This window comes from Symphodus melops (assembly GCF_947650265.1).
Source record: "Symphodus melops genome assembly, chromosome: 8".
NCBI lineage: Eukaryota > Metazoa > Chordata > Actinopteri > Labriformes > Labridae > Symphodus > Symphodus melops.
Window position 1 is genome coordinate 5,691,034 of NC_136698.1, and position 22,814 is coordinate 5,713,847.

Genomic DNA, 22,814 nt, shown 5'->3' on the forward strand with positions numbered 1-22,814 from the left:
AGGACTACTGATGCTTTGTAAAGAACAACGGGGGAAGAAACTTATCTGAGACATTTGTTTGAGAAGACAATTTCCAGGTCTAAAGCTGCTGATAACTCCAGGATATGATTCATTTACATTGTTTTCATGCTATCTTGGTGACATGGCATTGAAGAGAGGGAAATATTAAGCACTACGCGATATTAAAACTGACACAGAAGTTAACTTTTTCAACCTCACAACATTAAGTGTCGGTGAGAAGCGCTCTGAAACGGAGGTTGTGGGCTCTGCAAATGCAAAACAAAAACAATAAGGGACACAGGCCTTCAATCAGCATCACTGTCACTACGCCATCTTGCTTTCTGTTCATCTGGGACGTGATGTGTAATGTCAGTACTAGCTCATACATATTTACTTGCAAGAGCTACAAAATTATCCAGGAAGGCTATAAAGCACCAATCCATAAAATACTCAAGAGAGAATAGTCAGCATCATTACAACAAAAAAGCCGAGGTTAACACATGGAGGAGTAGTCTGCAGGTACGCGTCCTTGTTCAATATAGTCGCTTAATGTTGCAGCAAAGATGAGCCAAGGTCAATTTGTGTGCAGGACAACCCTTCATGATATTCTTACCTGAGCCCTGAGTGTCGACACCCCCACTGTGTCCCCAGACCAGTCTCATTAAAATGGATGAGAGGACTGCACTATTTTCAGATGAACATGGCCTAAGGTGAAAGTTACTGGCTCGTCGCTCTATCAGGGTATTAGTAGTGATTTCACTTTGTGTCCAAAACTGTAACTACACAGCAGCCAATGAGCACTTAACCAGCTGACCTTATAAACACTGATAAGCCTATTTCACAGCTGGCTGCTTCTAAGCTCATGACTCAAGTCCACCACACATGTATCTCTTACTCTTTTTCTGCACATTTCTTTTACACATCCATCTTCAAAATGTGGAAAAGACGTCAGGATAACCTCCCGCTGACATCCTCCTGAGATAACCTCAGCAGCAGAAGTCACGGTGTGTTTACAACATGTCAGAGATGTTGGACATCGTAAGTCCGACGCTATGAAAACAAAAAAAATGATCCGTCCAGTTTCACACTCGTCGTAGGATATACATTTTTTATCACCACCTCACATTCACTGGCAGCGAATACTCCTGAATCTTTTCTGCTGCATTCAAGCACCAGCTCACCCTGACTTCTTGCAGATATGTAACTTAGAGGCTGGCAGGAATAAGTCCCGAACATAAACATTCTCTCAAATCTCTCATACGTGCAGCCACTGAAAATGTCAGGAAATGTTTATAAATGAGGTTCATGTGTGAAAGGGACTATTCACTAACACTCACTACTGTTTTATGCAATCGTTCAGACTGCTGGAATGGCTTTTTAAAACTCTGATTTTTAAAGGTTGTGGCAGTCCTGGTGCTTACAGCTGACGTATTCTGTTGTAACTAGCATGTGTGACACTATACAAGACACTTTGAAACCACAACAGAGAGAAATAATCTACCTTAATGTAAAAATTGTCCCATATGCTTCTTACTTGAGTTGTCAACCAACTACAACATCCAAAGGTTTCTAATATTCAACAAAAGTTGAAGCACAACAACACAACACTTGGCATTGTCTTTGACGTATGGGCTTATTTTTGATTTGAGATTTAGGGCTGAAGAGCAAAGGATAGGAAAGTCGAGGAGAGGATTTAGGGTAGGATAAAGTGCAGAGGAAGTCAAACAAGTCAAAGCACACTCCACAATCGAGCCTGTTGATGCTGACGGCTGGGCCATCTGGACCATCACACACACACAGACACACACAGGCCCGAAACACACACACACACACACACACCCAGTGGTCTCTCTGTGGTCGTCTCTGTCACCTCACCTCGACTGGAAAACAAACAACGCAGCATGAGAGAGAAGAAGACAGAGAGGGGGAAACGATGAGTGAGGAAACAGATGATGAGGTAAGGGAAAGAGAAATACAGAGGATGACTTTGAGGTCACGGATGGGGAAGAGGCAGGCGGACGAGCCAGAGGTTTACAATCTGATGTGAGCTGATGAAGTAACCCATCGATAAGCCAAGACCATAATAAACGTGAAGAATACCTTTAAGAAGGATTTTTCCATTCTAAACCGATCAAAGTTACGCCGATAAAAAGCCAGAGGAGCCAATTACGTCTTGATGTTGATGCAGGTAGACAAGTCCCATGAATAATACAACGACATGAAAGTTATTCTGAGAAGAGCAGGGACTTCATACCTAAAACAAAAAAAAAAACTTACTATGAATAAAGACTAAAAGCAAAAAATATTATTGTAAAAGCACAAGTTATGAAGTACTGTAGAAATAAATCAATTATAAACACAATACTGTAAGATTTAAGTAGGACGGTAAAAATTAACTCAACGTTGACTTTCAGGGACACACGAGACACAAACCCAAGGCTCCTCCTCAAAGCCTGGTGTTTATTTTGCCAGTTCATCTGTATCATGTCCTACCCTACAGATATTGTCACTCTGCATAAGATGATTTCCTTGTTTACTTTGGTCACATACTGCTTTCGGAGGTTGTCCCCAAGATATACATACTGCTTGCAAACACCACCTGTACGGCTAGTTTTTGAGAAGGACGGCGTATTTTGAAGTCTCCTTTATCCAAGATTTAAACAGTATTTGTTTTGTGCTATGTTTGTCAAGTCTGTGTAGATTCATTGTGGAATGAAGTGTCATTCTGCAACATGGTAAGAAATTCAAATCCCTCGGAGTAGATTTAATCTGAGAAAATGTTGAACCCTGTAATTCCATGACATTCTCCTTTGTGTGTTTGAAGGACTTTTTTGCTTGTTGGTGACATTTCCTGATTATAATGCTGGTTTGTCTGTATGCTCAATATAACTCTTCACACAGTGAGGATAACTACCAAAACTTATTTTTATGTTTAATAAAGATTTTCTCAGAGTTGTATGCAGCTTCAAGCAATTTTATAGCATCTTGAAAAGAGATTATGTCTGATGTCTAAGGAAGTTTTTTAGGTTTTCTTAAAGACAGTCCTGTCAAAAGTCGCTGTGAGCGTCCTGGGAGCAGCTATATATAAGACGTGTTTGGCAAGGAACAGATGGAGATCCTGCTGATATATGTGCATAACCATGCACACACATTACAATAATACATCTGGGATAGCCACAGGCCATTTGACTCATATGGCTCTAAATACATAATGTGGGTATAAATATAGAACATTATGTCACCTTCAAACATCACACAACAAACTACTAAAAGACTGACAATTAAAAGAAAAAGAGAGAAATCAGCCATAGCAGGAAGAGGAAAAAATGAATGAGAGAGAATTAGGGAGTGAGTAAGGAATAAAAAAAAAAGGAAAGAGAGGGGGAGACAGAGGATGCAACATCATGAGCCTAGCAGGCATGCACTACATGTTAACATTAGTAGGTCAGCCAGCACAGAAATAACTACAACACTGTGAGTATGTGTGTGTATCCTCATACACTCACTACTCGCCAATCATGGTGGATTCTCTATTCTACATGGTAACCAATCAAAAAAAGACTACCTACAGGAACATTTCACGTATGGTCACATGATCAGCTTTTACTATCTGTGTGTTCAGTTTTCACATGAGTGAATTTTCCTCTCTCTATATATATACATATAGATATACATATAGATATACATATAGATAGATAGATAGATAGATAGATAGATAGATAGATAGATAGATAGATAGATAGATAGATAGATAGATAGATAGATAGATAGATAGATAGATAGATAGATAGATAGATAGATAGATAGATAGATAGATAGATAGATAGATAGATAGATAGATCCCCTATATATATCTCTTCCTCTCTCTCTCTCTTTAAAGCCACGTGAGGACACAGTGACTGCTGCTGTACACTCCCAGCTACAACACATTATCTATGCAGCATGTACAATTACAGTTGTTTTCCCCATGAATGGACTATTGTTAATAAACTTTATCTTTAAACGAAAATTTCTAAAAGGACAATTAGGAAACTGGAGCATCAAGTCTTGGCAGAAAGAACATTGTCCAGCTTCATGATATGTTTTTCATTCATAGAGTGCCACTATGTGGCAAAACACAGACACAGCAGCACATCCATTTGGATTCTAAACTTTCATTTTATTAAATCTTTGGCTTTAATAAGTTTACTGACTCAGATAATGTTAGCATATATCTATCAGTGGACACATGCGAAGTACTGTATGAAAACAAAACAGTGTCCGATCACACAACTCTGATCTACAGTATCTAGATTTTCCACTGACAGTCTAAACAAATCTGTTTGAGACTGGCAGAACATTAAGTGAGTGTATATGAAGTAGAGCAATAACATTTTACACGTGGAGCGACATTGATCTAGTCTCTTTTGAATCCTGTCAGGTGAGGGTCACTCTTTCGCAAAGCCAATTTAAGCTATATCCCTCCCTGAACAATCAATGACAAGTCTACAGTGAACTGTGATGAACCCTTTCCTTGTTGTCCGTGTATGTGTGTGTTCTGTTAGATGGCTTCTCTGAATAAACGTGTGTGTGTGAGTGTGGAGCTCCAAAGAGATTAGTCATCTGCTTAATGGGATTAGCTGCTGTGGCTTTACTCAGTCATGGTATGAGATGTGATGACCAATTTGATGTTAGTGCTACTAGCCTGTTAGATTGACAAAGATAGGGATGCTAAGTCATTTCAGCATTTTTTTATGCGAAAACAATGATACCATATTAGCCTTAATCCCAAACTCCTACCCTTATTATATTATCTTATATATTATTATATTTTGAGGCTATCCTCATCACCTGAGTGTTGATTTGCTGCTTACAACCTTTCAGATGAATTGGTGATTTTTGTCCAAAAACAAACTCTGATCAGCCCTTGCTGGATTGAACCCATGGCTGAAGCCAAGTCGGGCTGTTTGTGGCGGATCTCTGGGATCTGATTACTCATATGAGCTAGATCTGGACTGCAAACAGCTTCTGTATTTTCCCAGCTTGTGTGGTAAAAGCTTGGGACTTTTTATTGGCTGCACTAACAAATTAAATATTTTAAACTGAAGAGCAACAAATGTACTTTTGACATATCGAAGGAGCAGTTCCATCTCGTCTGAACATTTTGATGACAATCTGTGAGCACTTCTTATAGTTCAGTCTGACTGGCTTTTTTTGGGGGGGGGGTTGTTTTTTTTTTCAAAGCGAGACTGTGTGAGTTAAGAACGTTTAAAGTGCCCAATGAGCTTTCTTGATTAGTTGATTAGTAACCGTTAAGGTCAAAACCCTTGGCTATAGGTTAACTCCTCTTAATTACCCAATTCCTCTTGATCCTGTGTAACCCTTTTTGATTGTTAGCACTACTCTGAAACCAATAAATAATCAGATGCTATATGCCACACCTCTTACAGTGACATGTAAGTGTGCCAAACTATGCTTTGCTGGGATAAGAGATGCATTGTACGTGAGAATGAGATTTACCCAACTGTGAACCATTTTTTTGTGCATTTTCAGAGGGGTTATGAATCATTTGTTGAGTCAATATGTCAACATAAAACTAAAAACACACACCTTTGTTTCATTTCAAACATCCTTGAAAGCAACTCAATTTGTGCATTGTAGAAATGCAGTCATTGACTAACGTTGGCTTAACCTCAGTTGCCCCCTCTACCTGATCGTATCTTTTTTCTAACCATGTCCTAAAACAGCAGGTAAATAATGATACGTTACACTGACCGAGGAGTTCTGATGGTCCATCTTCATATGTATCCCTTGTGTTGGCCAAATGTCAGTCCTTCTACAACAAATGCTCTTGAAAGACCTTTAGAATTAGTCCAATTCTTCCGAACAAGAGTAGATCTTAGAGATCAGAGATGACATTCAGCCTTTCACTGAAGTCAACTATTGTGTAACAGCAGTCCTACTTTGCATTTGTTGTTTGCTGCAGGTACATAGCTGTGGGCTCAATGGTCTTACAGGTTGTTGGGAAGTTCTCTCCTTCCTCTCCTCTCCTGTCATACCGTACCCACTGATTAATTTGTCAGCTGTGATCCCTCCTTCAGGTTAGACTACAACGCCACCTGGACTGCTGTACAGATGAACGGATCGTTGGAATGACATTACATCAAGTTCTCTGGCAAAATCCAGCTAAATAAAAGGAAAACCTACCTATACAAGTAACTTGTGATAATTCACAAGTTAACAGACTTGACCTCTCCTCGTTTAGTCGGTCTCTTTGTGACTCTTCCTCTATTTTTTCTTCTCTGTTGTCATCTTTGTCCAACCTAAAATAGCCCCACCTCTTTAAAGTCGATTAGCAGCCTAAGGTAAGCCTCTTAAGAGCAACTCTTTCTCTCTGGGAGCATGGGAGGCCAGTGACATTCAATATGACCATCAACAATTACACACTGCTAAAACAAAGGTGGGATTTACTCTTTTTTATTGAATGAGTCCATCCATGAGTATAAACTGTCATTTTTGATTTTGCTTTTTTTTTTTTTTTGGATTGCAAATATAGAATTGGCGAGAAATGTAACCAAATTTATCTCTTTCAAATCTAGGGTATGGATAAGATGATTAGGCATCCCTTTAGTAAGAGAACTGAGGCTTTTTAAGGGGTTTTTTTTGTATTTAGCCAGAATGCACATAGCACAACAGTGAAAAGAAGGTCATACAGGGAGATGGTAAGAAAAAAATGAATTAAGCTTGAATGGGAAAAAGTACAGAAACACCCTCGAGCAGTTGTCTAGCAGTCTTTGGCTCAGGGAACACCCTTTGTCTCTTAATCCATTATCTTAATGAGATAAAGGAGATTAACAGGATGAATTTTAAATGGAGTCCCTGCAGTGTGTTTGTATATCAGCCAACACACTGAAGACTTAAATGGGTGTGTGTAATGTTACGCCTCCTTAACATGGTTTATCATTCAATAGGTTCCTTTGGCTTAAAGGACTGTCCAAGTTGTTTTGCTTTAATCAGGTCTTGTCTTGAAATTGTGAAATCTTTGCAATAGTTCAGTGCCAGCAAGACTTTTACTCTCTGCTCTGTCTCAAACTCACAAATCCCTCTGTTGGTCAGCATGCCAGAAGGTCAAGCTCCCAATAGCTAACGAGCATGGTTGTGAACTGGCTGCAAGACAGTATTTCTTGCTGAAGCAGCAGGGTGAACCAGTGGTCAAAAGTCAATCCGATCTAAATGTCTAATGACTTATGATAAGGTACAGCAAAGGTCTGTAGCAGCAGTGTCAAACCTGATGTGTTAGATCGATTAGAAAGTTAGGTAAATCTTTCTATAAAAGTGTTTGCAGGGAAATGAAGAAAAGTTGTCTGTCCATGTCAGAATTGCAACAAAAGGACTAACAAGTCCTGCGTTTTACACATGGATGCATGGCCATGTGTAAAATAAGTTACAGAACATGAACTAGTCTTGAAGGTACTGTTTTATTTCAGTCACTTAGACAAGTGTTTTTTTTCTACTTTTACCGTGTACAGTCTGCAGTAGCGCAGACATGCATGGAAGTGTGCTCTCTGTTATCCCTTTTTACAATTAAAGCAGGCTGCCACTCTCCTATAACTCTGATCACATCTTCATATTGATTAGCCCAGAAGAAACATCAATACAAATATGGGTAAATTGATTTGAGAAAAAAATATTACAATACTCGCTCATAACCACTGAGCAAACAGCAGTGACAATACATCCTGTGCCCTCTGTCTGACCCAAGCGCTTCTCAGACAAACCATGACCCACTTTAAATCGTGCCTCATGCAGTGGTGACATAACTAGTTTCTCCAGGGTCTGGCATCTTCTTGCCACTGGGGACAATCCTCTGGAGGAGGATTCCTCAGCTTTTGGAGTCAGTCACAGGTGCACAATTAAAAAACTGCTTCACGTTGGCCTCTTTTTCAACACCAGAGGATGCTGCTTGGCTCTTCATCTAAATGGTCCATGCATTTGTTAGCATGCATATTTGCTAACTACATGCATCTCTTTAATTTCACTAGCCCACATTTTTGCCGAAATAGTCTCTCTTGCCCTGTGACCAGTCAGTCAATCAGTCAGCTAACCAATCAGCTAGTCTGCCGTCTGCTGTCAGTCAGATGGCTAGTCTCTCGGAGTGTGTGTCCCATCAACCTAGTTTCCTGTCTCTCAGGGTGTCATGTGTTGTCAAACCAAAAGCTAGGCATTCCCATTAGAGTCCATTTAATAGAGCAGAGCCTGTATACCTTTATTTAACCAAGATTAAATGGCATAAATATTGCATATATATGAAACTTCAAGCTTCTTATTTCACAAAGAATAGCACAATGTCTGTGGAATTAGGAACCTGTTACAAACAAGAAATGACTAGTTGTGAGCAGGTGTACATAGAGCATGTCATTTAATGCAGAAATGATCATGCTTGATGAAAACACCCTCAAAAAACTGCAGTTTTACATTCCAATAAGCTGCCTACAGTTCACAGTTTATCATCAAAATGATCACATCCATCAGCCATCTGCAACATTTGAAGGTAATCACTCTTAAAACCAATTTCAACATTTCATTGAAAGGGGTTAAAATAGTTATTTTAGTCTAAGAATAGATTGTCTTCTCGTCTCTGCTCTAATCTGTTCTCTTCCAGTGTCTCACCTTGGTAGTGAGGATACAGATGCAGTCCATCATCATCAGTCCGACTGGCAAACTTTCACGGAAACGTGTTTCAGGCGCAACTTTCCTGTTCCATCCCTCAGCTGCTTGTTGCTGTTGGCGACCTACTGTAGTCTGTCCATCTCTGTCACCTCCTCCTCTTTGTTTTCCTTTATCCCCCAAGCTCTCCTCATCCTGTCCTCATGCTCTCTCCACCTGTCCTCTCATAAGAGCAACCAGATGGGAGTTCTTTATAAAAATGGAGGCCGACTCAGAAAAACCGCAGCTGTCCCGATGCACCTCCACCCGCCTTCGTCTTTTCTAGCAGCTGTCTTGATATTATGGCAGCTGGTTTCAACGTATTGACCTCAAAAAGTTCATCGCTTAGAATATGTATCTGAGCACACTGAAAAGCCACTTTGCATACTAAAAACAAACAGACCAGCATCCTGAGACAGGTGAAGAAGGATGAACAGGTAAGCATTCACACAGACAGATGTAAGAGCACACATCACTGGGTACTCAACACACACACACACACACACACATATCACTCTCTGCTGTTTTATCAGGTCAGTCTGGCTGTAGTGAGAGGTTAGACTGAGTGAACAGCGACCGCAGTAAAGCAATGCATGCTCTACTTTCAGCACTGACAGGCAAAGTTAAAGCTCCATATGTACCCTTGAGCTTCACTCAAAATAAAACACGCTTCCTAGATACACAGCAGCAGACAGATGATGTTTGATTTCAACATGCAACACCCATAAAGCACAAGAGCAGAATGGCAGAAAACGAGAGATTGATTTTGATTTAGTAAATTCTTAGCATATATTGTAGATTCAATTGAGCATGTGTTTCTTTTCTGTGATGCTCTACTTCTGTCGGATTCCCCCAAGCCTCTACTTCTCTCCTGATGCTCACCGCTTCCAACAGATGGTTGTCAGTATGTATTCTCTGTATTGTGCTCATGAACATCAGAATTGCGATATCATTTCTTATTCAGTTTTTGAACACTATTAAGCTTATTCCAGTCACAGACATTGAGCATTGCCATTGCCACAGGACTTACTGCCTCACAGATGTTTATGAACGCTAACCAGATATACAGAGAGTGTATTTATATATAAAGTAGGTAAGGCGCTGACGGGGTTTGAGAGAATGTGTTGTGTAAAGTCATCCCCATATGGACATGCACCATTCATTTATGAAATATACGATTGGATCATTTCCAATCAAAAACATGCTGTCGTCTGTTTGAAACGGTTTTACTGAACTGCACAGAGGACATAGGTGTAGTTCATATAGAATGGGATAGATGAACGGACAGAGGGAGAGATGTTCGGAAACAAACGAACACAATCTGAAAAGAATATCTGAGCAATTTATCCTCGTAAACAATTGTTTGAAATGTTATAAATAGTGTTTGAATAATTTTAACTTAATAAAACACTTTGTGCAAAAGGAAAGAATTGAAGAGAAAACCAAAGTAACCACACAATTTTTCAGGATTAGGACAAATTCAAACAAGTAAGTTAATATCAACACAATTTTCCAGCATGTAGATGAACAGCAGCAGAGTAACAATGCACAATGTAGAATGTAAGCCTTTTATCCAACAGCCCACAGCACAAATGTCCATTTCAGCAAGATAAACCCTGTTGCATGCACCCTGAGTTTTAGCTTACTCGACTGGACACAAAAATTCAATTGATTCTGTTTGTCATATTATGTAATACAATGTGAGCCATTGTTTGGAACAGCCATCATTACAGTCTGTCAATCCACAGTACCTCTGCTCTCTGCAGCCAAAAGTAACCTTTCAATACTTCAACAATAGGTTCAGTTGTTTGTCCACAGTTACACATGTCTAACTGTTCTGATAGAGAGACTGTGATACATCAGATCTGAAGCAACATATTCAATTTGCAAAAGTTCTATATCATTTGATTGTAGTAAAATTACATATCTCTGTCAATTATCCAAGTATAAAGTCTATTATTACAAAATTTGGTGTAGCACAGTACAAAAGAAAACCCCTTTGGAGCACATCGATAACGACTGACGTCAGTCGTGTGTGTCGAAATCCCACGACAAACACAACAGTGTCATATCCAGCCAGCAATGTTCAGCCTGTTTCTGCCCAACAAGTTATGAAAATGGAAAGATCTAAGCCATATAACATCTAAAAATAAAAGATTATGTGGGTCATGTCAGTTTCTCTCCCACTGACAAGCAAAGACAATGGCACAATTGTGCAGAGCTTCTGTAACCTCAAGGTGGCCCCCCACAAAACTGATCCCCCAACTTTAGACAGGAGGCATAAATATCAAACTCTGCTATTACATGTGCAGAGGTTTCCTGCAGGTAACCTCTATGATACACAACAGCCGCAGATGCCTTACCTTGTTGTTGGTCAGTGGGCTTGTAGCTGACCTTGGGCTTGCTGGACCTCGGCTTGGACTAGTGGAGGTGGCTTTTACTGGCCCAGGGCTGGTTGGACTGGGAACAGAAATCAAAGAGAGAGAATGTCTGAAGGTGAACTTTTAAAAAGGTCAGTAATTATTTTGCACTACAGCATCTGGATTCCTATAAGCAAGAGTGTGTTGTTGTATGACACCCATCCATAATTCACTCGAACCACGTACCATCCACAGTCACAAGAAGACTCTTAAGTTAAACAAGGGTTGTGCACTTTTGGTCACTAAACAATTACAAGTTGTGAACCTTGCATATCTGCACCAGAATTGGTTCGTTGGTTACTGATTTTTAGTTGGTTCAGGCCTGCAGTATTGGTTAACTGTTGTCTCTAAGCTGTAATGCAGCCACTTGCCAAAAGCAGGGGCTGTAGCTCCAGCCATATTTACTCATCGTTTGGCACAATCTTTCAACTACGTTAGTCAAAATATCAGTTTTTTGATCTGGTTTGGTTACATACACAGTTTAAAATATGCCCATGAGTTGCACATACCTCAGATGAGGCCCCTTAGTAGAAGCTGTGTTGCTGGGGCTGCTGAAGGTGAATTTTTGGATAGGGCTAGTTGGACTGGTGCTTGGACTGGTTTTGCCTGCGCCTGGGTCTTTGCTAATTGCAAGAGCGGTAGAGATTATCGCAGCATCTGACACTTTCTTAAAACCGGGGCTGGTGACTGCAGTAGCGGTAGCACCGCTTGTGCGTCTCGGTTTTTCTGGAGTGGTTGGAGACACAAGGCCCTGTACAGTACTGGAGACGAGGGCTGAAACAGTCACCAGGTTGAGGTCTGCAGAGACAGTACGTCCTTGTGGATTGGCAGAGGAAGTGGAACTTTCTGAAGAAACATCAGAGATTGTGGCAGCAAGACGAGGCTTTGTTCCATTAAGTGATACTCCAGGAGATGTTCTTATTGAGCCTGTGGGGTTTTCTACACCATTCAGTCTGACACCGGGGGATATGGCAGCAGAGGGAGAGGAGGCTTCAGGAGAATCTGTTGCAGATGGTCTGGAGGCTTCAGGTTGAACAGGAGGAAGAGGAGCCCGGTACTTGACTTTGGCTAGCTGTGACTGAGGTGAGACGGATGGTGTTGTGGGGGAGGATGGCTTGGTTGTGGATGCTGATGATGGGATTGGTGGAGCAGGAGACTTGATTGACCTGGGTTTTGGGGTCAAAGGTTTTGGCAGGACTGAACCTTCAGAGGCCTGAGGGCTCAGAGGACCAGAGGAAGGCTGAGCTGGGAGCTCTTTGGGTAGATTAACGGATTCCGTTAGGTTCGGTGGACTGACTGTGTCGTCAGTAGAAGACTTGCTGTCGGTAAGGACGGTCAACTCGTAGTATTCCTGAATGTCTGAAGGGAGAAGAGCAGAGATAACAGCCATGAAGAGAGACTGAAGCGTGTACAGAAAATGGATTAGAAAAGAAGGTTATTACACATTAAACAGATGACCGAATCACTAATGGAATTACTGTATGAATAGAACCAATTACTCATTAGAAAACAGACAAAATAAATGAAATACAATAATTCCATCACTTTCAAGAGTTTAATTATCAAAGGATAGGTTATTATTTGATAAATACAATAATTAAGAATAACTTTAAGCTACAAAACATGCAACAGCTGCAGGGTAAAGAACATTTTGGTACATTCAAATTTAACCTGACTGCTTCTCCATATACAGTACAAACATATCTCTGTGGTGCATGCGGATGTACGCCAAATGAAGCTAGTCCCAAAAAAGTTTTCCCTGTGCTTATGAAGAGTTTGATAAATTGGTAGAGAAACGAGAGGAGATACATCTTATACACTGCTGACATCTAGTGGCAGCTTAAGGATACTGCAACCTCACTTATCTCAAACAGTGGCTCCAAGTGGTTCCCATTTAAAAGAGGAACAGTTTACTTTATGATCTGTGGTTTATCTTCCACTTCTCCAACACAGAACACACCATTGTCATCACTTGTACTCTAAATCATGTACAGGATTGTGAGTTCAGACTACAAACTGTAGTGGTCAGATAGTGAAGAAGATTCTTTGTGTGAAATGTGAGATTTTTTGAGAAAAAGTCTCTAATTTGTGACTTAAGCTTAAGGGATACTTCACCAGATATACGATACATGACCATTCATTAATCCTGCCACATTTCTAATGAAACAAAGCTTAATAGAAATGGGTGAAGTATCACTTTTAAGTTTTGACTCTGACTTTATATACTTAATGTTTTTCTTTTTCTAGTTTTCTGATCTGGTATAATATATACAGAACTACTAATATACACTATTATTCAAGAAAACAATTGTGAGTTACATATGTGGATTATATTTAATGATTTATGATTCACAAAGTCAGAAAATGTTAACACCAAAGGATAAATGTAAAATAGACCGCACTGTCTTCCTGTTAAACCTGAGAGAGCTTTATTAAAGGTCAAAATCACAAACAGGAACTAAGTGTTTAGTGAACAGGACACACAGACGTGCACGCACAAGCTGAAGGTGTGGGCGTGTCATAAAGAAGGTGAGACTGCAAACTCCAGTGAACCTGTTTGTCGTCATACTCAACCACACCGTGTTTTTTCTTCCGGTAAGACACATTTTGCTGGGAGCAGAATCAGTCAGGGGGGCACAGACTGTTAACTCTACTGAGGAATGTATTCCTGCTACACATTCTCTGCATGTGTGCATACTTACTACAAAGGAGGCTGTGTTTTCAGTGACAGGCCACATCACGCCTACATCCTTGTGTACTCTGAAATATGTTTTATAGTGTCATGTAATATCCAAACATCTTAAACTAGTGTTACAACATGCAGTGAGCTTCTCTTCTGCTCTTATAATCAGTCTGATCCCACGACCTGTCTGTACTAATCTGGACAAACGCACACACAAGTCTTTAACGTCCAGACTCTCCATTGACGGGGTTCTTCTAGCAGTCCATGAGTCTAAAGCAAAAGCTAAGGAAACTGATCCATTTTAATATCAGCGCCAAAGCTCTGGAAGGCTCGGCCTTTGTATATATACCGCTTTGAGTCTATAAATAACATATGAAAAAAAATAATTAAAAATAATGTCTGACGAGGTTCTAGAAATTAAAATAAAGAGGGAGAAAAAAAGGTCCAAGTGGACATTTTTTTAAATTGTGTTCTTAATAGCTAACTGCTTAAGTTATGGTCATAATAAAAGTAATACTGACCTTAACCTTTTGGTTACCAACATCTAACCAGTACACTACACATACACATCTCAGTGGGTGACTTCCAAGTCCCCAATGATACTCCTGAGAAATAATGTTCCAAGACTGGGACAGAAGAACTACCAGATACTTAAACATAACGCCTCGGGACAGCTGCAGTTTGGAAATACATGATGAATGTGGCCTGATGTGTGAATATTGGAATACATTAAATAAAATGTATGAAGTTTAAAAATGGATTTTATAGTTGACAAGTAACTGTACGAACAAGACTAAGAGTAATTCTTCATCTACAGTTGCCCTGTGAGCAACACAAACAATTAATTAACCGAAGAACCCTTTTATTCCCTACAGATGTCATTTCCTAACATCACAGGACAATAAGAATAGCTGGTCAGCAGATTAAAGCTCACCAAGGCTGCAACATCAAAAGGTTTTAATTCTATAAATTGATGTGTAGAAGAACGACAGCTGGCAGGGTATATGAACTAACCAACATATATCCTTACCAAGCAAAGCGCTAAACAGCTGACTTTGGAAGACAGTGATGACTCTGTCCAGAGACTGTGTCAGCTGGTGGTCTTCTTCCCCAATGGCCTGTTTGGACCGACCCTGGTTCTGCTGTCTCTGATCAAGCTTAGCCCGGTACTGCTGGAGGAGCTCAAGGGCTCGTCGAGCATCTGAAAACAAAATGAACAGGTAAAAACAAAAACGAAACATGAATGACAGGAAAGCAGAAAAAAAAAAAAACTTCCCGGCACCCTTAAGTAGATCAAGAAGATTAACTACTGTCCATTAAAAGCAGCTACTTAATTTAGGATTACTGAGGTTAAAAACGGTTCAGATCTTGCAGGTTCTTAATCAGGGTGAAGTTAATAGAAGGCAGAAAACAACATCTGGCTATGTAAAGTGAGTGCGGACACAGCTGAGGGTTAGTAAATGAGCTTTGAATATAACTTATCTGCTTGTCATGAGTGCAGGAATATAATAATATCATTCTTCTTCTCTCAATGCTGCCTGTTGCTTCACCTCTCTAACATCATTATAAATCACAAAAAATGTAACACAAGTTTAAAAGCCCTAATTCAGTTGAAACAGTTAAACCAAGTTGCACATTATTTCTCTATTGTCACTAAAATGTACTTTGTTCTGAAATTGAAAATCAAATGTTTATGGGGTGGTTTGCGGTTGGAAAACAATGGCTCTTTGTGGTGAAAACTAAATTCAGATAACTTTATCTATCTGCATTCATTGAAATGTCACCTGTTATTAAGTTTTATTACCATTGTTTTATGTAACTAATTCAGGAGGGCAAAAGGGCAATTTATTTTATGGTGTAAAGGACGGCTGAAGACTGCATACCAGGCTGACTGGCGCTCTGAACAGCTGATAAAACCGGAACCACCGACAGATCAACATCCAACAGGAGACAGCTTTCAGCCTCAAAAGTAAAGTTGCAGCGCGCCGATTGGTCGCTCATGTTCATATGTACGCGTCTATAAGCACACATTAGAAGCTGAACATGTGTCCTGTTATTTATGGGGTTGCACGTTCACACGCTGAGGCAGAGTCAAAACAAATAGATGAATTCCCTGTTTTCATGAGTTGGATATTAGCAAACTGTAAGACTGTAAACGACAAACTACTAGAATGACTTGTGCGCCGAATTTACCACAATGTCTGAATAATTATGTAAAGCTCGCTTATTAAAATCTACGGCTAGTACGTGTGAAGTAATAAACAATGTAGCTTTAAATCGCGGATTGTTTAAAGGAAGAGACGTGCAGAAGAGTGAACTTTAACTTGCCCGGCTGGAAAAAACGACTCGCAGAGCTGATACCTAAATTGACACTTTGGTCCCTACAAATATTGTTCCTCACCAAAAAATTATACTGAGGTAGAAAAAAAAGAAGAAAAAAAAACAAGCTCCAAGAGATGGAGAAAATATTCACAAACATTTATTTACCTTTCTGTCGAACAGGCATGTCGACACGCACACAGTCCTCCTCCTCCTCCTTCGTCCCGGGCTTGTTGTCACTGTGACAGACAGTCTGCTGTTTTTACAGATGTGTGCGTCTGTTGTGGGGCAGCCTGCCTCTAAACTGGGACACCAAAGTCACACTACAACAGTTTGCGCACCAACATGTCGTTTTATCAACATAAAAAACTTAAGTAAAGTGTCGGGAAAAGTCTGAAAACACAGTCAAAAAAGCAGCCAAGGCGAGAGTAATTCATGACAACCGATGAAATACGTTGAATGACAGCAACCGCGTGGACTTAGTACCTGGAGCTGCCCTTTTGCTCTCTTCTTTTCTTTCACTTTAACTCTCTCTCTCTCTCTGTCCGGCTTTGTTGAAACTACTACTCCTCCATTTCTTCATTCGGGTGACTTGAGTCGAAACGCTGTCAGACCGGTTCTTTACGCGGTCCTGTGGGGATGACGCACGCACGCACGCGCGCGCGCTCAATAAGTAGGCCTAGGACCAGCACAGACATTCATGCTCACACCTCAAAACAGTATTAAAGCAGGTTTGAAATGCTGTAAACAGTTTTGTCATGCTAAACAGTTGTGTGTAGTGGATGAAAGCCTTGTCAATCCAAGGGAACACACAGGATTTACATCTAATCCACTCAACTCTGAGTAGATTTGGGTTAGAGGTTCTATGAAACCTCTCCCTGCTTATGCCAGGATGATTAGATAATCAATTTAAATAATATTTTAAAAAGAAAATGCGCAGTTTATTATTCGTTTCAAATATCCCGCATGCACAAAACACTTGATTGCAGTTTCTTGCGAGCGAGGTGTATCATCTGAGAGATTCAGGTCTGTCCACTCAAGCCCATCCCTTTGAGAGTTTAGTGGTTTTGTCATGCTAAACAGTTTAATTGTGTTGAATAGATTAAAGCCCCTCTATCTCAGGCTTGTCCCTTTTCCTGTCCAACAATCACTTCCAGAACATGGCTTTTATGGAGGAAAAAAAACTCCTTTGAAAAAGCATTACACAAAGACAAAAATAATAAGAAAAAAGTAACTACTGGTGAGTCCCCATCCTTATGGTTAGATTTGTTGGGCACAAGGAATTCATGGAACGTTCAATATCTTCATTGTTGTTTACTAAGTTCTTAATCCTTAAGCCATTGTTGGCAATAAATAAACCGGAGAAACTGTAGAAATCTCGAGGGACTGTAAGCTTTTTATAAACAACATATTTCACTCAAATCTTCCCATAGTTAGAACAAAACAGTTAAAATTTCACAAGATCACAGCCAGCATAAAATAGCCTACCATTAACGACAGTTAACTGTATCGATAGTTAGCAAACTAGCTAACACAGTTAAAATGGCAACTAAATTGACTTGATTGCTAATTGGATTTGATGCTAAACAACAGAGGCATAGCTTGGCTAACTGAAGTTTAGCAATAGAATATGCTTACATGAACAAAAAAATAGAGGGGAACTTAAAGTTATGAATTAACCTTGGTGTCATGTGTTTTTTTTAAAAGTCCAATTTAAAATGAGACATGTACAACCTAGTAATGCTTTTAAGAATTCACCATCTTACCCATTGTGGGATAAGAAGATGAATATCATTTCATATTTAAAATTTGTGAGCTAAAAATAGAGCTTAACTTAGCTCAAAAATAAAAACGCCTATTTTGAAAACTCTAAACATCATCACTTCTAACAGACGTTATGTGGGTTTATGTTTCAAAAGAATATGTACAGGTATAATACATATGGCCAGACTGTTTCAAGTTGCACAAAGCGAACTTTTCTCCGCCTTACTTCCATCCTTGCTCCAAGGTTGGCTAAATAAATCCCAAACCCATTTGTGCACTGGACAAACACAGAGGAAATTGATATTGATTTGTTCATCAATCCCTGAAAAAGACAGCTAGCAGGTTGATTTTCAAAACTATGATCGCACTTGTATTTTTTTTTTAACTCAGTAAAATTAATCTATTTAATATGATGTGGTACATTAGTTTAAACGTTAACCTTTACTTTGGGAATGCAGTTGTCAGAGTATAAACACATAAAAGCAAAATTAGAAATTTTGTGATGTTAGTAGATTCATATTATTCCTTCAAATTGGAGAGAATATTTTTTATATTTTTTGTTTGTAGACAGAGAATCATCTGTAACATTACTTCATCCACATCTACACACACTCATTACACACATAGCCTAACACAGACAGCAGTTTGAATGGAGGTCATGGACCCAGTCTGTGGTATTATTATTGATCAGGTCACTCGAGCTTATTGACAGCTTTGGTTGGTGCACAGAAACTCTTGCTCTGTATCACTTACACACTCACACACAAGGATAGCAGCATAACATATGAGTCAGCGTGGGCAGAAATGTATGCATGAATGTGTAAGTGGGTTGGACAGTAAGAACTATCATTTTGTCCAAACCAGTGTGTAAAAGAGTAAAGAGGAACGAGAACAAAAGTGCATCATTCTGCTTCAATCAGTATGTGCCTGTGCCTGTGTGTGTGTGTGTGTGTGTGTGTGTGCCTGTGTGTGTGTGTGCCTGTGCCTGTGTGTGTGTGTGTGTGTGTGTGTGTGTGTGTGTGTGTGTGTGTGTGTGGATGTGTGAACTATTACCCTCCATTGTTAATTGTCGGCTTGTAAGCAGAGCTGTTCTACAGAGAGTATTGACGCCAGGAGAACAGTGGGGAATGGTAGAAGACAAACGGGCAGAAGAGTTTGAAATGATTGCCTTCCTTATTCTAATCCAGTTGTACATAAGACAACCCAATTAAGTTTCATATAATAATATGAGTTGAGCAGTTAGAAAACAAATAGCAGTGATAGAAGGCACACATTTCCATTGCAAGCTGCTGCAACACACATAGCCTATAGGCTACACTCAATTGTTGTCAAAAAGTAAGAGATTAGAGAAGTCAGGTTGCTAGATAGCAGTGGACTAACAATAGATTTTTTAAAGGATTTTCAGTGTTTAAAATCAAGTGGACTTGGCTAGAGCAAGCTATCATTTCATTTGAGCTAGACAAATATTGAGCTGTCTACTTAAAACCTCCATTCAAGGTTTAGCTTTAAAAAATGAAGCTGTCTCTGTGTGATCCACAGCTCAGATAAGTGTCAAGAATAGATGAGATGGAGGGATAGAGAGGATGAAGGCTGTTAGACTAATGAACAGAGAGACAAATGAACATATGCCGAGATGATGAGAGCTATACTAAGATTCATTCACAGAGAAGCAGAGAGAACTGAACTCTTTCATTGATTTATATATATTTCTTCTCACTCCTTTCCCACACCACTTTAATGTTATTGTTGTTGTTTTCTCATTCCCATCACTGTTTTGTCACCTCGTTTGTTTGTTCTTTTTCCCTTGTCTGTTTGCAAATTTGACTTCTCACAATTTCCATTTTCATCCCATGTCTCCCCACCCAATTCGTCCCAAACTCCAACAGAAATAAAAACATATAGGAGCAGAAAAAAATCCCCCCCTCCACAGACAGAGCCCAGTGGACCACAAGGAACCCATATTACCAATAGTGACATTTTTATTATTTGTACAATAGAGACTTTAGTACATTATTCAAAACACCTCTTATATACTGAAAAAATGGTACTTCCCAAAGCCCAAAATGGCTCCAGTATAATCGCTGCACAGCATTTTTTCAATTTTATACATATATTATTTTTTGTAAAAACTGTATCTTAAATAGTATGTACAGATAGCGTCTGCAAAATGCATTCTAAACACATGATATATATTATATACTTCTGCAATTACATTTCTCTGCATTAATACTCAAACTTAAAACTGGAAGGATTTCAACTTGCATGTGCAAATAAATAAAGAAATAAATAGTGCTGTTAAATCGTCACTAAAATTTGTCCAACTTAAAACTCAACAGCGTTTCTCTCTTCAGAGGTCAAAATACTTTTTGTCACACAACAGAAGAAGCAGCATTCAAGTTGGGTAGGTGTAGGTACTGCAGAAAAGCGTGAGTACATTCACAATCAATATGAGTCATTTTAAATTGGATTTCATTCACAGCTATGTACAGTGACACCGCCCTCAGCATCTGTTCAGCTCTTATGTAGTTTAAACACATAGAAAATGACTGTTTTTATAGTCATATACATATATATAATATATATTTGTATAACACAAATTCACAATTACAGTAGAAATACATTTTATACAGTTTTGGATAGAACATGTGTAGGTCTCCAAGTCATACTGTGCGTACTTCCATCCATAACTTTATTATAAGTGTCATTATTATAAAATATCACAATTTTTGAGCAAAGCTAAGGTATATCAATATATTTAGAAAGAATTACCTGAAACATGTAATAAAAAATAATTATATTATCAAACCATTTTCTCTGTTTTCATCATAATATCTTTGATATTTCAAACTCTAAATTGGGTCGGGTGGGTACCTGTGGTTTTTTAACCACAAGTCGAAGCTGTGCCATTTTGTGTCCCTTTTTTTTTAAACAATTAAATTCTGATGCTTATTAGAAGGGCTGCCACAAAATGGTCACGTGATGACACTGTCATGTCAAGTAAAAGCAAAAGACATTGTCGGGTGTTGTTTTGCTCTGGATGAAAACATCAGATGTTGTACAGAACAGAACACAATTCACCATCGTGAGATGTCTCTAAGACACGTGTTGCATTTACACTGAGACATAAAATGAACCTCTTCACTCTGTCTCACTCTTTTTCTCTCTACGGTTTCTGGAACGTGGCCATGATGGTCAGATTTTATAAGATATGGACAACGTGATCCAGAAATCACCATACAATCACAGTTTCCACATCTGAATCTACATTTCTTTGTTACCCCCACTTCTCTCAATGTCAAAATCCAAACACAGCTGCAGTCCTTTCACAAATCATTTTTAACATTCACCAAAAAAGTTGGTCTGTTGTAATTACCATGTACTCCTAGAGTCAATTAGCATCTCCTTAGGTGACGAAAAGTGACACTGAAACTTTGAGTGCAGCCAAAATTCTTTGTGGTAAAGATCAGATGTTTCCCTGATTGTCTAAACAAGAGAATCTGCTTCTTATAGATTCACCCATTAAGACTGTTACAATGTGTTGTACCTCTAGTTACCCTTTTCTTACTGTTACACTGGACACAAATGTTTCCCTCCATGTTGCTGTTCTCACTATATGCAGCTCAGGTCTGAGCCACAAAGAGGTAAAGCTTCTGAGGGAGTCAGATGGTCCACATGGCACCAATAACCGAACAGCAGTCTCACTGAAACTTGGTGTTATATTACATCTGAAGTCTTCTGCAGAGTGGAAAACGTTATAAGCATACAGAAAATGATTGGCTGACAGTTGGCCAATGATATTAAAGCATGCTCTGATTTTTTCATATAAGTAAAACAGCTAAAAGGGGTGTAAGAAAAATACAAAACAGGACCTCAAATATGGCACAGATATTACAAATGATGTTACAGTGTGGGTGAGAGTGACTCAGTTGAAATTTGAGAACCAGGCTAGATTATAGTCAGGACTTCATTATGCTCACCACCACGTGTGTTGTGTATGAGGGCTCATAGGTGTATTTATGTGCATGGCAGTGTGTGTAAACATTAGCATGACTTTCTAAATAGATGGCACTGCAGGAAAAGTTTGGCTCTACTGAAAATGTCAATAGGCCAAGCTTTAGAAATATTGCTTTAGCTCTTTTCAGCACAATTGTGCAAGCAACAGTTCTTCTTTTCAAAACAAATAAAACAAGGAGCAGTTGTAAACTATGAACGTGTTTTTTTTTCTTCACAGGAAAAAAAATGGTGATGTACTTTATAAAATTGTCCATTTTGAGAAATAATCCCTGTATGTTCATAAGAGAGAAGTCAGACTGTAGTTTATCAACAATATTTATATGAGTCATAAAGTGTGTGTCCAGGCCCCAGGGAGAATGCAGCTCGAGAAAACTGCAGCTCTGTATATGTACACAAGGCAGAATGTCTTAAGTTTTCAATTTCTGTACACTGGAGGCAATAACATCGGCAGAACAGAGGATAAGACCGGGAAAAAGAAAAAGACAAAGAGGGGAGAAAAAACATAATAGGGAAGAAAAGAGCACTGGACTAAGAAAAGAAGTACAAGGAAGAATGTGTATCTGAATCATGTGCTACACCGATGAAAAAAAATAATAATTTAAATTTACCCTGGACATTAAAATAAAAGTCAGAAGAGAAAAGTAAAAACACAGGAGAACTGTAACAGAACCAAAACAATTCAGTCTGACTGATCAGATGACTGCCTAATTAAGAAACCAGCCACACAATCCTAACTGCAGCAGCCCTGTTGGAATTCAAAGTCCTCTAGTGGTCCGCCTACTTGTCGATCAGGTCCCTGACCGCTGGTGGACAGAGGAGCGGATATGTTTCCCACGGTACATTTGGCACTAGTATTTGCCTTTGGTCCAGCAATAGGCAAATAAACGTCTATGTGTTTCCCTAAAAAGGTAAAAAAAAGGCGGCTCATT

General features: G+C 39.3%; 1 protein-coding gene across 2 annotated transcripts in view; it reads right to left on the reverse strand.

Moving 5' to 3' along the window:
• The window catches only part of LOC306827721 (discs large homolog 1-like protein), a 107,376-nt gene extending 90,655 nt beyond the window's left edge, over positions 1-16,721 (reverse strand). Inside the window, exons 1-5 of one of the 2 annotated variants that reach the window (XM_079349729.1) lie at positions 16,594-16,721; positions 16,276-16,411; positions 14,819-14,989; positions 11,615-12,464; positions 11,049-11,145 (exon numbers count right to left, since the gene is read on the reverse strand). In XM_079349729.1, the coding sequence (XP_079205855.1) occupies positions 11,049-11,145; positions 11,615-12,464; positions 14,819-14,989; positions 16,276-16,294 (1,137 nt within the window). In that variant the 5' untranslated portion in view covers positions 16,295-16,411; positions 16,594-16,721. Of the gene's footprint in view, positions 1-11,048; positions 11,146-11,614; positions 12,465-14,818; positions 14,990-16,275 lie in introns of both variants that reach the window. The other variant, XM_079349730.1, reaches the window with a different exon arrangement.
• Positions 16,722-22,814: the final 6,093 nt, after the last annotated feature.